This window comes from Hemitrygon akajei, chromosome 5, assembly GCF_048418815.1.
Source record: "Hemitrygon akajei chromosome 5, sHemAka1.3, whole genome shotgun sequence".
NCBI lineage: Eukaryota > Metazoa > Chordata > Chondrichthyes > Myliobatiformes > Dasyatidae > Hemitrygon > Hemitrygon akajei.
In genome coordinates, this window is record NC_133128.1 from 66,707,089 (window position 1) to 66,725,514 (window position 18,426).

At 41.9% G+C, this 18,426-nt stretch overlaps 1 protein-coding gene across 9 annotated transcripts in view; it reads right to left on the reverse strand.

The window, feature by feature from the left end:
* Positions 1 to 18,426, reverse strand: part of dmd (dystrophin) — a 1,932,045-nt gene that overhangs the window by 984,795 nt on the left and 928,824 nt on the right. For all 9 annotated transcript variants that reach the window (XM_073045659.1, XM_073045653.1, XM_073045656.1 and 6 more), the window contains 2 exons: positions 4,250 to 4,378; positions 1,943 to 2,113 (listed from right to left, as the gene is read on the reverse strand). In XM_073045659.1, the coding sequence (XP_072901760.1) occupies positions 1,943 to 2,113; positions 4,250 to 4,378 (300 nt within the window). The remainder of the gene's footprint in view (positions 1 to 1,942; positions 2,114 to 4,249; positions 4,379 to 18,426) is intronic.

Genomic DNA, 18,426 nt, shown 5'->3' on the forward strand with positions numbered 1-18,426 from the left:
TTCGATTTTAATCCCTGAATTATGCCATGAGATTTATCTTGCTTCTGCAAAATTAAGTCAAATTAGTATGGGATATTTTCAATAATTTATTACCAGAATATGGACCTCATTTATTGTCTATTCTTAATTGATCCTTGAACTGTGGAGGCATTTTGGAGTTAATCATGCTAGTGGAAGCAGAGTCACATGTAAGCCAAATAAGGATGGCAGATTTCTCTCCAATCATTGAAGTAAATGTGGAGATGTACCAATGGTTACTTTATTAAATTTCACAGCTACTATAATGAGATTCAATCTCTTGTCCCCATATTAATTGCCAGACTTCCTGCAGTTGTTTCATATACAGTTCTTCAATTTGACCAAACTGACTTCTACCAATCTGATGATGTTATTGCTTTTGGATACCACAGGGATTGCCTGCTAAATCAGCCTTCACTGTGCACATTGCCAAGTATGTGTGAGATCTGCAGTATAATTTCAGATTATTTTACTGAAAACTATGGCTAACAACTCAACACATTTACTTGCAGGTGAATTTGTCATGAATCCTGAAACATCAACATTGCAGGTAGAACAATCGCTTTACACCAGTGATCAGTAATTGGGGTGCAATTCCCACTGCAAACTGTAAGGAGTTTATATCCTGCATGGGTCTCGTTCAGAGCGTCTAGTTTCCTCGGATGTTCCAAAGCTGTACTGTTGGAGGACAGGGAGCTGTGGGAATGCTACATTGGCACTAGAAGCATGGCGAATTTGCAGTCTGTCCTCAGCACATCCTTGGACTGCACTGATTGTTGACAAAAACCAACACAATTCTCTGCATATTTGTATGTATGACAAATAAAAACAAATCTTTTATCTTTGAATTTTTGTTACCTATTAAAATCCACCATTCGTACTTCAGGATCCACCCTGTTTATTCTGTTTGGGCACATGCGTAAACATGCGTAAACATCGGCAGAGAGGGGAAAAGTGGTAGACCTGACCAGGGGGCGGGCCTTGTCTGCGTAATGGGGGACCCATTGGGCGTAATAGGAAAAAAAACCCAGGCACCGCCGGAGGGCCTTGACAGTGGTGGGAAGAGGGAACAAAGGACTTTGTGATATGGTGCAACTCAAACTACCTGCGTCTCAATATCACCAAGACCAAGGAGATGGTGGTGGACTTTAGGAGATCTAGGCCTCATATGGAGCCAGTGATCATTAATGGAGAATGTGTGGAGCAGGTTAAGACCTACAAGTATCTGGGAGTACAGTTAGACGAGAAGCTAGACTGGACTGCCAACACAGATGCCTTGTGCAGGAAGGCACAGAGTCGACTGTACTTCCTTAGAAGGTTGGCGTCATTCAATGTCTGTAGTGAGATGCTGAAGATGTTCTATAGGTCAGTTGTGGAGAGCGCCCTCTTCTTTGTGGTGGCGTGTTGGGGAGGAAGCATTAAGAAGAGGGACGCCTCATGTCTTAATAAGCTGGTAAGGAAGGCGGGCTCTGTCGTGGGCAAAGTACTGGAGAGTTTAACATCGGTAGCTGAGCGAAGGGCGCTGAGTAGGCTACGGTCAATTATGGAAAACTCTGAACATCCTCTACATAGCACCATCCAGAGACAGAGAAGCAGTTTCAGCGACAGGTTACTATCGATGCAATGCTCCTCAGACAGGATGAAGAGGTCAATACTCCCCAATGCCATTAGGCTTTACAATTCAACCGCCAGGACTTAAGAACTTTTTAAAAGCTATTATTAATGCTTTTTGAGATAGTGATTTAGATGCATATCATATTTTTTACTGAGTTAAGTATTGTATGTAATTAGTTTTGCTACAACAAGTGTATGGGACATTGGAAAAAAAGTTGAATTTCCCCATGGGGATGAATAAAGTATCTATCTATCTATCTATCTATCTTTCAATCTTACCAAATGTTATTTATTCAGTGCTTTAACATACCTTGCCAGTTATTATTCTGTGCACAATGGCATCAAACCTCTGATTCAGCTCTGACAGCTTGGGTTCCACCACCTCCCTGCAGTGATCTCCACGGTTTGTCATCAGTTCCAAGGCCTGGTCACGCACGGCATCCACCTTCAGTCTCATGTCATTGAGTTCAGACTTCAGATGCTGCAGCCCACGAGGAAAGAGCTTGAAATTAGCAATAAGCATATAGAGCAGTAATCCTGAACTTCAGAACAAAGAGAGGATAAACTTAACGAGGAAGAGCCAGTACAGACGCCTTGACATCCATGTTAGAAACAGACAATTATTCAAATTGCCAAGTTGCCCCACTTTAAAAGCAAAGAATCAATAGTTTGAAGGACAGATTATTTGAGTTTGGATTTAATACCTATTTAGCACATTATCAAGAGAGTCTTCCTTTATCTGCCCTAACCTTGTGGCCCCCAATCCAGAGAACATGGACTTCAGCTATGAATGGAGCTGAAGCAAAGAATTAATAGGAAATTCAAATCAAGTTGAAATCAACCTTTTTTTAAAAGAAAATTCTATTTTTTCCACTGATAGGTCATAACTAGAATGTTAAGTATTTCTTTATACACAGCTACTCCCTATGCTAGCTAGCATTTCTCTTCCCATGCTCATTACCAGTAGGCACAGAGCTTGTTTGATGCTTAGTAAGCCCTACAACTAGTTTTTCATCCTCAATGTATGAATGGTAACTTAATGTTCTCAGCGTGCAGTGTAGCACCAATAAAATTCTCAAATGTTCAGTGTAATTTTTCTAAAACTGATTGAATGCACATTATTTAGATGCAAGTCTTTTATTCAATGTTTTGACAAATTACCTTGCTTTTACTGAATCGCAAAGGTGTCTGCCCCCTCTGATCTTTAACAAAGACCTTTTCTTGAGGTAAATTGTGTTTGTTTGCTCTACTTATGCTATTTGCTTAGTTGGTAAACTTTCAACTAATCGTCTGATGGGTTAAATAAAAAGCATTGGTAGATTAGGGTTATGCTGTTATTCAAGAGTAACACAAGTTCTTTGCTTATATTGTTAACATCTGAAAAAAGACCCACACCATCTGCAATAATATTACAATTTTTGTCTGGATAACTTCATTACTATTAATATAGTTTACTATTAAAATAACCAAGAATAAAAATCAAATTCTGTAACTTCTGACACAAAAAACTTACAAATCATTCACTCAACAAATGATTAAAAATTGGGCTAAAAACATCTTAAGCTGCAAGCACAATGGTCCTGTAGTAAATTAGAAAGCATTCTGGTCAGCAACAAGATACAGTGAAAGAATGGAATAAAAATACCAAGCACATGTATACAAAACTGGGGTTATTTGCCTTCTGTAAATCAACCAAAAGCTCCTCACATACATCCATGTATTCACAATGGAATGAAACAGAGTTCACAATCATTACCTTTAAGCATGCCCTCTGTCCACAACAACTTGCTACACATTATGATCATCCCTAATGCACCCTTCACTCTCCATAGCACCTCTACATTAACGCATGATTAAGACCCCCATCAGCCAGGTTCCTGTGTATTTTATTTATTTCAATGTACTGCTCGCAATGCAATATCTTCGATATTAAGGAGCCTAAACGGAGATCGCAAGTCCAGACTGTAAAGCGTCTTCAAGTCCGACTTCAAGTTTTTCAACACCAGAATCTCTGTGCCTTTTATCTCCTTCAATGCTCCAAGGAAGCTTAAAAAGAGAGCTCAAGAAAGAAACTTCACGAGTCAATGATATCATAAAGATACTCAATGCCCATTTATGCTGCCTCCGTATACATCTTTTACAACATTACTTGCCTCGTGATGATCATCCTTAGCTTTGCACCACCAATCCATTACCTCTTCTTGCCTTCTATACTGACAGGTCTTTGATTTTATATTCTTTCCCACATCACCCAACCATTTCCCTGCATCTTAAAATATATCTTAAAATATACCTTGTGAATTCCTTCAGTTTTTATAAAAGCTCAAACCATTAAAAAAAAATCCCTTGCTTTCCAGATGCTATTTACCTACTAAGTTTACAAATTTTCCAGTTTTTAAAGCAGCAGGAAGTTATCAAAGCTGAACATTAATTCTGATAACTTTACATGCTGAGATACAAGTAGGAGAGCCTTACAAATTAAATTAAATTCAAGATTCTTTTCATTTGTACAATCAGAAATTAAAGTCCAAATGGAAAATGAGATCACATTTAAAAGTATCGTTAGAGAAGTTAAATATTACAGTAACACAATTTCAACCTTGTTACTGTGCGTTACCTTCAAAGCTTCCTCTTTCTGTCCAGCTTGCTGTTTTTCAGATTCATCCAATAAAATTTCAGCACGATACATCCAGGTTGTGATATGAGCAACATTCTGGTCAAAATTTTCCATTTGTTTCTGGTATTCCTGCATTAAAAACAGGATATTTTTGGATAGATTTTCTTTTGGAAATAAATCTAGAAAGTATTTACATTTTTTCCCAATGTTATCCTCAGCCAGACACAGCTACCTAGCAAAAATCGGGTACACATGCTATACTCCTGGTTTTGGTTCATGTTGTTCTTTGGGCAACTACTCAATGAGGCTAACAGCAACAATCAAGTTTCAATACACAGCAGAGGTCTTTTTAGATCAGATTGTGAAATTTCACCAGGATTCCATTTGCTTGCAGTTAATTCTACTCAATATCTGATGCATGTAAGAATGTAATGGCTGTTGGCATGGGGTGCTTCAAATTGCACATAGATTGGATGAATCACATTGGTCAAGGCAGTATTGAGGAGGTCTTTATTGAACATCATGTTAGTTAATCTACAAGGGAAAAGCCATCTTAGATCTGGTCCTGTGCAATGCCACAGGCAAAATTAACGATCTTGTTGTTACTGATCCTCCAGGAAAGAGTACTCACAGAATGACTGAATTTCTCATACTGGAATATGCAATAGTTTGATCTAAAACCAATGTATTATGCCTAAACAAGAGAGACTATAGCCGGATGAGGGAGGAGCTAGTGAGTGTGGACTGAGAACACGGGCTTTATGGTAGAACATTTGAGGAAAAGTGGAAGACTTACATCAGTACTCAACGAAAGTACATTACAGTTAAAAGTAAGGACAGTAGCAGAGAGCAGCTTTGGATAACTAGGGAAATAAGAAAAGGTATCAAATTAAAAGTTCATGCCTGTAAAGTATCCAGGTACTTACAGGTATCCAAGTAAGAAACAGTGAGATTTTGGAAAACTTTATAGAGCAACAGAGAACCACTAAGCAAGCAACAGGAAAATTAAGATAGATTATGAAATAATCTACTTTATGCTTAGATAAAGCATAAATAATCTATTTTGTCTTTAGCAAATGAGCATAAAATACAAAAACAGATAGTAAAAGTATTTATTATTATATAAAGAGTAAATGAGCAGATAAATTGAACATCGGTCCCTTGGAAGATGAAAATGGGGAATTATTATTTGGTAATATGGAAATGGCTGAGGCCTTGAATGACTACTTTGTATCAGTCTTCATGGTGGAAGACACGTCTAACATGCAAAAGAGAGATGCTAAGGATTTGACGGTAGGTGAGAACCCTGACACAATCGCTGTCACTAAAGAGGTAATGATGAGCAAACGAGTGAGCCTAAAAGTAAACAAGTTCCCTAGTCCCAAACATGAGAAAATTTGCAGATGCTGGAAATCCAAGCAACACACACAAAATGCTGGAGAAACTCAGCAGGCCAGGCTGCATCTATGGAAGAGAGTACAGTTGATGTTTTGGGCCGAAACCCTTCAGCAGGACTGGAGAAAAAAAAATGAGTAGATTTAAAAGATGGGGGTGGGGGTGGGAAGGAAGGAGAAACAGAAGGTGATAGCTAAAACTGGGAGGGGGAGGGGCAACTAGAGAAGGAGGAATATAATAGAAGACAGAAGGGTAAGGAAGAAAGAAAGGGGGGAGGTGGAACACCAGAGAGAGGTGATGGGCAGGCACAGAGACAATGTGACAGAGGGAAAAGGGGATGGGGGAAATGGTGAAGAAGGTGGGGAACATTACTGCTAGTTTGAGAAATCAATGCTCACACCATCTGGTTGGAGACTAGCCAGATGAAATATAAGGTGCAGTTCCTCCAACCTGAGCATGACTTCCTTGCGATAGTAGAGGAGGCCATGGATAGACATATTGGAAATGGAATGGGAAGTGGAATTAAAATGGGTGGCCACTGGGAGATCCTGCTCCTTCTGGCAGATGGGGTGTAAGTGCTCAGCGAAGCAGTCTTCAACCTGTGGCGGGTCTCACCAATATAGAGAAGGCCACACCGGGAGCACTGGATGCAGTGTATGACCCCAACAGGCTAACAGGTGAAGTGACGCCTCACCTGGAAGGACTGTTTGGGGCCCTAAACGGTAGTAAGGGGGGAGTTGTTGGGGCAGGTGTAGCACTTGTTCCACTTGCAAAGATAAGTGCCAGTTGGGAGATCAGTGGGGAAGGACAAATGGACAAGGGTGTTGCGTAGGGAGTGATCTCTATCGAAAACAGAAGTGGGGGGGGGGGGGGAGTAGAGTGAAAAGATGGAATTGGTGGTGGGATCCCGTTAGAGATGGCCTGATGGGATGGAAGTTCCCTAGTCCAAATGGGATGCATCTCATGGTACTGAAAGAAATGGCAGAAGTTATGGTAGATGTACTTGTGATAGTTTACTAAACTCCAGGCAGGTCCCAACAGATTGGAAACCTGAATATCATGCCACTGTTTAAAAAAAGTTGTAGGCTATAGGTGGGTAACTATAGGCCAGGTAGCTTAATATCTATAGTCAGGAAAATGCTTAACACAGCATGGATTCATAAAGGGCACGTCCTGATTGATAAACTTATTAGAATTCTTTCAGCATATGATCAGCGAGGTGGAAAGGGGGGAACAGGTAGATGTTGCAAACTTGGATTTCCAGAAGCCACAGATAAATTGCTGCATTAATTGTCTTAAGGAGACATAGAGTTGTGTGAACAATATTAGCATGGATAAAGAGTTCATTAACCAATAGAAGACAGAGATTTTGGGTTAAGTTGGTACTTCTCTGAATGGTGGTCAGTGGTGAGCAGACTGCTACAGGGGTCGGGGCTGGGCCTACAACTGTTCATGATATACATTAATGATTTGGAAGAGGGGACCAAGTGTATTGTATCTTTGTTTTCTGATGACACTAAATTTAGTGGAAAAGCAATTTATGCAGAGGATACAGAGAGTCTGCAGTTATATAGATAGGTTACATGAATGAATAAGTGTCTGGCAGATGGAGTACAACATTGGTACATGCAAGGTCATCCCACTTTAGAAGGAAAAATAAGATCAGATTATTAGTTAATGGTGAAAGTTTGCAACACGCTGTTGTGCAGAGGAACTTGGAAGTGTTTGTGCATGAATCACAGAACGATCTGAAATAAAATGGTGGCCACTGGGAAATCCCACCTGCTATAGGATGGGAGGAGGTACAGTCAAGCGAGCTATAAGACTCAGTAGGTTTATAAAAGATTCAGTAAACAGTCTGTCTGCAGATACGGAGACAGAGAGATCAAGAAAGGGGAGAGAAGTATCTGAGATAGACTAAGTAAATTTGAGACCAGGGTGGAGTCAATGTTGAAGAAACTGATAAGCTCACCACGGCTCCAAGAAGCAGCACTAATGCAGTCGGTCATGTGGGGCAGAAAGCGTTAGAGGGCATGATCAACGTAGGTTTGGATCATGGACTGTTTCACATAGCCGACGAAAATGCAGGTATACTCTAGTTGGAGCATAGGTAAGTGCCCATGTATATAGCTTGGGCTTAGAGAAAGTGGGAGGAGCTGAAATAAATTTGTTAAGTGTGAGGACACACTCTGCTAGCTTGAGGAGGGTTATGGGGGAGAGGAATTGGTAAGGTCTATTGTCTAGAAAGAAGTGAAGAGTTACAAGACCTTCTTGATGCAGCTGAGGTGTAAATGGAATTTACACTACTGTCACTTAAAAGGACTTCATTGCTAGAGGAATTTAATTTAAGAGCAATGAAGTTATGCTGCAATTATAAGGGGTGCTGATGAGGCCACATCTCGAGTATCGTGTGCAGTTATGGACTCCTTATTGGATGAAGGATACACTGGCTTTGGAGGTGGTGCAGAAGAGGTTGACCAAGTTGATTTTGGAGATGAGGGTGTTAGCCTATGAAGAGAGACTGAGTTTCTTGGGACTATACTCACGAGAATTAAGAAGAATGAGGTAAAACCTTATTGAAACATAAAATTATTAAAGAAATAGATAAAATAGAGGCAGGAAAGTTAGAACTAGGCTCAAGATTCTGGGGAATAGATTGAGAATAGAAGTGAGGAGAAACTGATTTTCCCAGATAGTAGTGAATCTGTAGAATTTTCTGCTCAGGAAAGCAGTAATGGCTACCTTATTATTATATACATTTAAAATATGGATAGATTTCTTCATAATAGAGGATTTTACAGTTATGGGGAAAATGCAGATAGGTGGAGCTGAGTCTATGCCAGATTAGCTATGATCTTATCGAACAAAAGAGCAGGATCTTCGGTCTACTGCTCCTATATGCGACCTCCTCTACATCGGTGAGACCCATCATAAATTTGGTACCTCCTTGTTGAACACCTCCACTTCATCTGTCAGAAGTGGAATTTCCTGGTAGCCAACCATTTTAATTTCTATTCCCATTTTAATTCAGATGTGTTGTTCCATGGCCTCTTCTTGTACCATGATGAGGTCACTCTAAGGCTGGAGGAACAAGACCTTATATTCTGTCCGTATAACCTCCAACCTGATGGCATGAACATCATTTTCTCCTTACTGTAAAACATATTTCCTTCCCCTCTTCTTCTGGTCCCTACTCTGGCCTCTTAGCTCTTCTCATTAGCCTGTCACCTCCTCTGGTGACCATCCTTCTTACCTTTTTCTCATGGTCCACTTACTTCCTCTCCAGCCCTTTACCTTTCCCACCCACCTGCCTTCACCTTTCAACTTCTCGCTATTCTCATTCCCCCCCACCTCACTTTTTTATTCTGGTATCTTCTTCCCTCCTTTCCAGTCCTGAAGAAGAGGTCTCAGCCCAAAGCATTGACTGTATATTCATTTCCAGGCATTTAATTTTTCCTGATCAGCTGAGTTTTTCAAGTATTTTATGCATGTTGCTCTGTACCTTATGTTTTTCTGTAAATAAATTAAATTAAGGGAATTTAGTATTGCATGACTTGACATGGAAATTTCTAGAGGATTATACCCAATAGTTTCAGCTATTTTGTGGTCTAACTCGGTTATGGCTTTAGGTTGCAACTACTTTACAAATAAGGAGGTACAGAATATCAGACCAGACACTCACTCTGTGAGGATCAGTACTTTTCTCCACTTAGGCATGAAGCATTCATTCTCTTGACATCACTCTCTTGTTGTGCCATCATATAATGTGCATTTTAAATTAACATCAGCACTCTTATTAAAATATCATATCTATCAACACAACATTTAGGGACTGTAAACAATTTCAGTTACAATCTTCGGGATCAATTAGCATTAAAGATTTCCAAATAAAATAGACTCAAGATCAATTATTAAAAACTTCAATCATTTTTAAACAAGTAAACATAATTAGCTGGATTATATATTTTACATGACTTAATTGTTAATATAATGCAATGATAATTTCTGTGACGGGATCTCAGCAATAGCTTATTGCACCTCACATGAAGGGTTTTATGCACAGTATGCACCTCAATTGATGCTTGACCAGCCCAATTTAACTTCGAGCCAATAATTGCTGTTTGTCCAAACATAGTCATAAGTTTCCTAAAACTAAGAACATTTATAAGTGATGTGGACAGTAATCAAAAGATTATAACAATTTTATTTTCTTCATGATGCCTAAAAGCAATTATGTTTCCATATAGTTACTTAGGGAAAAAAACAAGAGAAAACAAACAGTTAATGTAGTAATGATTGCTCATCCACTTAGAAGTTGACTTTTACTCAGAATTAATACAAAAAAATCTTTGTTCAACGGATAATGAGGACCATGCAGAATTTATTTAAGGAATGGAACAAAGTTGTAATGTGCGCTGGTTGACCATTGGTTATAGAAGAACATTAATCCCCTGGCATGACAACTAATGTGCCCAGTACTCCAGGGAAAAGAATGTGCAGGATTTCTTCTTAAACTGATCTGCACGCTCACCAAATAAAGGATAAATGCATTATTTGCTGCACACAGGTCACCTCAGCCACACCTTAAGAATTAGGAGATGTATAATGGCTCAAGGTTCTCTTTCCAAATCTAAGAATCCAGCTGTACCTTTCCAAAGATTTTTTTCCCCTAACCTTTGCTGTTGCCATTGAAATTGAGGGGCTAAAAGGACTTGACAACTTTGAAGTTGTTTGCGAATTACTAGTAGCTGAGCGAAAATCTGCACCTCCTAAACCAGGTTTATTTTCCAAAGATCAGATGTCCAAATAAAAATGAGAGGCAACACCAGAGGAATAAGATTTGTATGTCTCATGCCTCAGCTCATAATTTTAGAAGTTATCAGTGAGAAAGGATACCATCCAGTAATAGATAGACTCAACTTTATTGTTATTGTGCCGAATACAGATACAAAGCCAATGAAATGCAGTTAGCATCTAACCAGAAGTGCAAAAGTATTATTTTGTATTATTTACAAAATAACTGTGAATAAAAAAATAAGTGCTACAGCACACAAATATAAGAGTACTGACACAGTCCAATATGAGTGCAATACTGCTTAGCGCTGTGATGTGAGGTTCAGCAGGGTCACAACCTCAGGGAAGAAGCTCTTCCTGAGCCTGTTGGTGCAGGAGTGAAGGCTCCTGTAGCGCCTACCAGATGGGAGGAGAGTAAAAAGTCCATGGTTATGGGTGAGATGCATCCTTGATGATGCTTTTCACCCTGCCCAGATAGCGTTTATGGTAGATGTTTTCAATGGTGGGCAACTGGATGCCGATAATCCACTCCGCAGCTTTCACCACATGCTGCAGTGCTTTGCGGTCTGATACGGGACAATTGCCATACCACACTGAGGTGTAGTTGGTGAGTATGCTCTCAGTGGTACAGCGGTAAAAGTCCGTCAGTATCCTGGGACAGAGGTGAGCTTTCTTGATGCTCCGCAGGAAATAAAGGCGCTGTTGTGCCTTTTTGTTCAGGATGGAGAAGTTCAGGGACCAGGTGACATCCTTGGAAATGTGGACACCAAGGAATTTGGAGCTTGATACATGCTCCACTACAGCTCGGTTGATGTAGATGGGGACATGAGTGTGGCTCCTATGCCTGAAGTCCACAATAATCTCCTTGGTTTTCTGGGTGTTAAGGGCCAGGTTGTTGTCGGCACACCACGCGGCCAGGTGCTGGACATTGTACCTGTAGGCGGTCTCGTCATCCCCTCTGATCAGGCCAACCACCGTGGAGTCGTCTGTAAATTTGATTATGGAGTTAGAACCGTGTACAGGAACGCAGTCATAGATGAAAAGGGGGTACACAAAAGAGGGCTCAGCACACAGCCTTGAGGCACGCCGGTATTCAGGGTGAGAGTGGAGGAGAGGTTGTCTAACTTAACAGATTGGGGTCTGTTAGTCAGTATGTCCAAGGTCCAATTGCAGAACGATGAGCTGATACCAAGCTGGCGAAGTTTGGCTATCAGCTTAGAGGGGGATCACAGTATTGAATGCTGAACTAAAATCAATAAACAGCATTCTGACGTAAGAGTTGGGGCTGTCCAGGTGGGTCAGGGCAGAGTGAAGTGCTGCGGAGATGGCGTTCTCTGTTGATCTGTGGGTACGATAGGCAAATTGCTGGGGGTCCAGGGTAGTGGGCAGACAGGATTTGAGATGTGATAGAACCAGTCTCTCAAAGCACTTTGCAATGATGGGGGTGAGTGCAACTGGGCGGATGTCATTCAGGCCCGTGGCAGTAACACAGTAACTGTGTTAGTGTGACACCAGATGTTGACTTTATTGTATGCTTTGAAATGGTTTGATTTACAGAGGCTTACACAGGAATCCTTACACAGTACGTTAGCCATGTTTACTAAATGATACATTAAGTAGAGATCAGATGAGTTATGAATCTGCCTCTAAACATCATTGAAACAGTGGCTTTACCAAGTATCTATGGATCTTGCTTTCTAACCTTTCCAATTCATAATAATATGTGGCTTTGCGGACACATTAGAGAAATCACTTTATTAATTTGGGAGAATGTTCTACCAGAAATACCACTAACAATCTACACTGGTGATTTTAGGATTTTGCTGTGTTTGAAGACATCTCTAGATAATAGTACCCTGCTGCAGATACTAGGCTGGATCATTCTTATGGTAAGCTCATGACTCCACAGGGAATGGAGATCTGCTGAACATGTCAGGCATTTTCATAATTCTCTGCCTGTGCACTACAAAGGAAATAATGAAATTTAGTGGAAGTCAGACACCAGTGTGTTGGATCATTCACTGTGTCTGAGGTGGTTCCATGAGATTGTGAGCCGGCTGGTTGGATCGGCTACTTGTTCAGCCAACTCATATGAATGGACAGACTAATTTTCATTCAAGGGTCAGTGCTTCATTTTCTTTCAGCTATGTGACAGTGAGACAGCAGGTGAGCCTGTTGCTGGACAGCTTCGTCCACCCAGGTTCAAGATGGATCTCAGCTGCTGTCTGCGTGTACTTGAATGTTTTCCCTGTGACCGTAATGGCTTGCCTTGTGCGGTCCAGCTTCCTTCCGCATCTGAAAGGCATGCTGGTCGGTAGGTCATCTTGTTTCTGTTCAGTATCCCTCGTGTCACTAGATGTGACAAAGTCAAATTGGAGTCAATAGGCACATAAGGGAGAACTGGTGATAGGGAAACTGATGGGGATATGGAAATACTCTGAGATCTGGCACTGAACTCATCTCAAAGGATTTCCGATGAGCCTGATGGCATCCTTCTATGCTCTTTGAAAATATGCGCAATATGGAAATAACAGAATTTATGTGCCTAATTTGTATTTAATTCAAATTCACCTGCCAATCTACTGGGGTTGCCTTTGGTCTGGTGTTCCTGAAGTGGCCTCCTCCACACTGGTGAGACCCAGTGTAAATTGGGGGACTGGTTCATTGAGCAGCTCCATCCATCCACCAAAAGCAGAACTTTCCGGTGGCCAAACGTCTTAATTCCAATTCACATTCCGACATGCTGGTCCCTGACCTCCCCCAGTGTGAAGATGAGGCCACCCTCAGGGTGGAGAAGCATCACCTTATTTTCCATCTGGGTAGCCCTAAGCTGATGGCGTGATTTCTCCTCCAGTAAAAAAAATCCTTCCCTCTCTCCTCTTCTTCTGTTCTCCCACCCTGGCCTCTTACCTCTTCTCTCCTGCTTATCACCTCCCCCTGAGTCCCTTCCCCCTTCCCTTATGGTCCATTCTCCTATCTTATTAGATTCCTTCCTCTCCAGTCCTTTATCTTTTCTACACACCTGGTTTCACCCATCACCTTCCAGCTGCCCATCTTTTTATTCTAGCATCTCCCCCCTTCCTTTCTGGTCCTGAAAAAGTATCTCGGCCTGAAATATCTACTGTTTGTTTCTTTCCATAGATGCTGCCTACTGCTGAGTTCCTCCAGCATTTTGTGTGTGTCGACTTATATAACGGTATTTACAGCCATGCTACTACTTCAGAGTGACACACCTCACAGATCAACAGAGCATTGGCAGTAACACATCTACACGAGGTTAGTCTGATTACTGGCATCCTGCAAAAGGCAGGCACAGACACAATCCAACCCCACAGCCAAAAGATGGTATAAACAAAGCTAAAAGAAAGCAATGGGACTATTCCTCTTCCCACCCTGTCTCTTGCAAAAATACTATCCCCTTCTCACAATTCCTCCGCCTCCACCGCATCTGCTCTCAGGATGAGGCTTTTCATTCCAGGACGAAGGAGATGTTTTCCTTTTTTAAACAAAGGGGCTTCCCTTCTTCCACCATCAACTCTGCTCTCAAACGCATCTCTCCCATTTCCCGCACATCTGCCCTCACCCCATCCGCCCACCACCCCACTCGGGATAGGGTTCCCCTTGTCCTCACCTACCACCCTACCAGCCTCCGGGTCCAACGTATAATTCTCCGTAACTTCCGCCACCTCCAACGGGATCCCACTACCAAGCACATCTTTCCCTCCTCCCCCTTTCTGCTTTCTGCAGGGATCGCTCCCTATGCGACTCCCTTGTCCACTCGTCCCCCCCATCCCTTCTCACCGATCTCCCTCCTGGCACTTATCCTTGTAAGTGGAACAAGTGCTACACCTGCCCTTGCACTTCCTCCCTCACCACCATTCAGGGCCCCAGACAGTCCTTCCAGGTGAGGCGACACTTCACCTGTGAGTCGGCTGGTGTGGTATACTGCGTCTGGTGCTCCCGATGTGGCCTTTTATATATTGGTGAGACCCAATGCAGACTGGGAGACCGTTTCGCTGAACACCTATGCTCGGTCCGCCAGAAAAAGCAGGATCTCCCAGTGGCCACACATTTTAATTCCACATCCCATTCCCATTCTGATAAGTCTATCCATGGCCTCCTCTACTGTCAAGATGAAGCCACACTCTGGTTGGAGGAACAACACCTTATATACCGGCTGGGTAGCCTCCAACCTGATGGCATGAACATTGACTTCTCTAACTTCCGTTAATGCCCCTCCTCCCCTTCTTACCCCATCGCTGATATATTTAGTGTTTTCCCCCTCCCTTTTTTTCTCTTTCTGCCCATCACTCTGCCTGTTCTCCATCTCCCTCTGGTGCTTCCCTCCCTCTTTCTTTCTCCCTAGGCCTCCCGTCTCATGATCCTTTCCCTTCTCCAGCTCTGTATCCCTTTTGCCAATCACCTTTCCGGCTCTCAGCTTCACCCCACCCCCTCCGGTCTTCTCCTATCATTTTGCATTTTCCCCTCCCCCTCCTACATTCAAATCTCTTACTATCGTTCCTTTCAGTTAGTCCTGACGAAGGGTCTCGGCCTGAAACGTCGACAGTGCTTCTCCTTAATAGATGCTGCCTGGCCTGCTGCATTCCACCACCATTTTGTGTGTGTTGCAATGAGATTTCTGCAATTTTCAACCTAAATATGGCATTATTGAGTCTGTAAGCCCAGAAAAGTAGTGGGCTCTCAAAACATCAGAGAACCAGCTAACGAATAACTTATGTTTTACTTTTAGCAGCTTTCTTCTTGTAACAATCCAGATGAATGGCTTCTAGTAAAAGCTGATTTTCTTTCTTTTCTCACTTTTTATTTGTCCTGTTTTTGTACTTTCCAATCAAATTAACGCAAGTTTAGTATCTCAAAAGGGCAGTCTCTCTATTCACAGTGCATAACAAAGATTTATCCCACAGGCCCCATGGTTTCAAAGAAACACTTTTTTTCTGTGTACTTTATCTGTATCTTTTGTGGTCAGATCTCTTTTCAACCTGCCAATTTGCAATAACAACATAAACTTCCCCACTCCATCAATTTAACTAAAGTTCTTTATTGCAGGAAGAATCCAGTAAACCGCTCTCTGTCCTTTCACATGCCTTCACACTATTCCTTAAGTGCAGCAACCAGAAACGGAGTCAAAACTCCAGTTATGATGAGTTTTACATAGAGATATCATGACTTTCCTGCTCTTTAATGTTGTGCCCCCATTTGTAAAGCTCAGGGTCTGATATGCTTCAACTTCTTTTGCATACGACCCAGCCACCTTCCACAATTTACCCATGTCTACGGACTGATAGAAAACACAATTCCTATGCTGAATTTTGCCTGACCCATCATCATGCACTTCATCAACTTTACCAAATCAACTTTCATCCTCCTCATGATTCACCATGCTTCTAAGGTCAAAGTCACCTGCAGCAATAGTGCCTTCTACAGCTAAAATATTAATGTATAAGAAGCCTTTTATCCTGATGACAGATCTGTTATGAAGCACATACTCAAATGCACTTGAATGTCTGCATTCCCCTTGGTGACAACCCACCTCCCATAACTGGGCCTCATCAAAAAATACTCTATCATATAAGTTAAACATGATTTCCCTTTGATAAATCTATTGTGGCTTTCTTTAATCATTCAGCATTTGCACAAGTGACTGCTGATCTCTCCTCGATCATCTCTAAAACTATGCCCATAAATGATGTTAAACTAACCTGTCTGCAATTGCTGGATTTGTATAAACATGTGGAATATTTGTACTTCACTAATTTTGAGAGATCATCTGGAGATTGTGGCTAATAACTCCAAAATTTCCATTCTTTCTTCTATAAGCAACCCAAGATGTATCCCATTTGCACTGAGTGAATCCAGCAGTATTCTCTACCTTGTTTAAACCAGCCACACTAAAATGAATTGAATTGACTTTATTACTTACTTCTTCATGTACATGAAGAGTAAAAATCTTTACGTTATGTCTCTGTCTAAATATAATTATAGTAATCTATAATAAATATTATTTACAACAGGATGGTAAATACACCCTATCCTCGTTAGATGCAGGAGATAAGTTCCTCGCAGTCGACGCATAATGTGAATAATTATTTAAATGGAGAAAATAGGGATGCGTTCCAGAGGGCTTCCTAAATAAGTTTTATCTGTAACTTATTCACATTTTCATACCAATATGACACAAAAGCAGTACCACAAGGCAACATTTATATTACATTTCATCAATTTAAGGTAATATTCAATGTATTAAATCATAGAAAGTTAACATACTAGGGTGTACAGAACTCACCAACAATGGCTGGTGTGTTCACTCCAGGAGATGAGTGGTTGTTGTGCTGTCAGGCAGCTTTACATGGATAAGGTGGATGGTTGTGGTCATCAGGATCATATCAAGCACAGCAAGGGGTGAAGGAAGACTCACAGAACTCTTAGAACTGCCGGCAGCAGGAGATGACACCGGTTTGAATAAAGTGGTGAGGGTTGTTTGCTTGGCAGCATTTTGTTTTACAGCATAAATTTGCTTGTAGGGAAGAAGGGTTGATGGCAGGGAACGAATGAAATGCTGACTCCGTTCTAAACTTGGGTCCGCATCCATCACCATTTGTGCCAAGTGTTCCGACTTCCACCATTCCCTCATTTGGTAAACTCCCGGGACTTTCAAAATCATCTGTTGCTTGCAGCATCTGAGAGATAATTCGCCATAAAAAAAATGCATTGAATGTGGATCACACCTTGGTCAATTGGCTGAATTAGCGATGTTGTGTTAGGCAGCAAGAAACGCAATGTTATGTTAGGATGAATGCTGTCCAAATTCTTAGGATGGGCTGGCGCATTGTCAAGCAACAAAAGAACTTTAAAGGCAAGATTCTGTTCCCGGTAGTAGCATCCCAGAGCTGTGTTACTTTCACCTGATGCCGCACTGTTTATAATTTCCAACTTTTTTTCAAGTGTTAAAGCGGTTCTCTGCCGCTCGGCTGATGGCCCAGGACATGACATCGGACGCTTAGGAGGCATAGTTAAATATTTCAAGCACAAAATCACTGCACCGTAGGTAAGACTGACAGAAGTTTAAGAGCGCCGCACATCCACACCTTGCCAAAATCAATGCAAGACTGGCGGGAGTGAGATTGTGAGGTGAGTGCACCTGACTTGTATTGGCGGGAAAGCAATGCTTTTCATCCCAACAGTGAGACTGTGAGGCACGCGCACGTGACTTGTATTGGCGGGAAAGCAATGCTTTTCATCCCAACAGTGAGACTGTGAGGCGCGCGCACGTGACTTGTATTGGCGGGAAAGCAATGCTTTTCATCCCAACAGTGAGACTGTGAGGCGCGCGCACGTGACTTGTATTGGCGGGAAAGCAATGCTTTTCATCCCAACAGTGAGACTGTGAGGCGCGCGCACGTGACTTGTATTGGCGGGAAAGCAGTGCTCCTTTCATAACTGAGAGTTTTGGACACATATAAGGAGACTTTGGTAGAAACAGGTTCCTCGCATAACTGAATCCGCTTTGTCTGAAGGCACGTGTAACGAGGTAGTGTGTATAATATAGAAATACAGTTGCATCAGCATGAATTAATCAGCCTGATAGCCTGGTGGATGAAGCTCTCCTGGAGCCTGTTGGTCCTGGTTTTTATGCTGTGGTACCATTTCCCAGGCTGTGGCAGCCAGGTTGTGTTGGTAGGTGAATTGCAGCGGGTCCAGTGTGGGTGGTAGCATGCTGCAGATGTAGTCCTCGACCAGCCTCTCAGATCATTTGCTAATTATTGAGGTGAGTGCGACAGGACGCCAGATGTTCAGACACGCTACCTTGGTCTTTTTAGCTACAGAAACAACAGTGAATGCTTTGAAGCAGGAGGGCCCTCTACATTAGGAGAGGGAGAGATTAAAAATGTCTGTAAGCACACCTGTTGTGCCATTCACATCCTGAGTACTCGCCCTGCGATGCCGTCTGGTCCTGCGGCCTTGAGAAT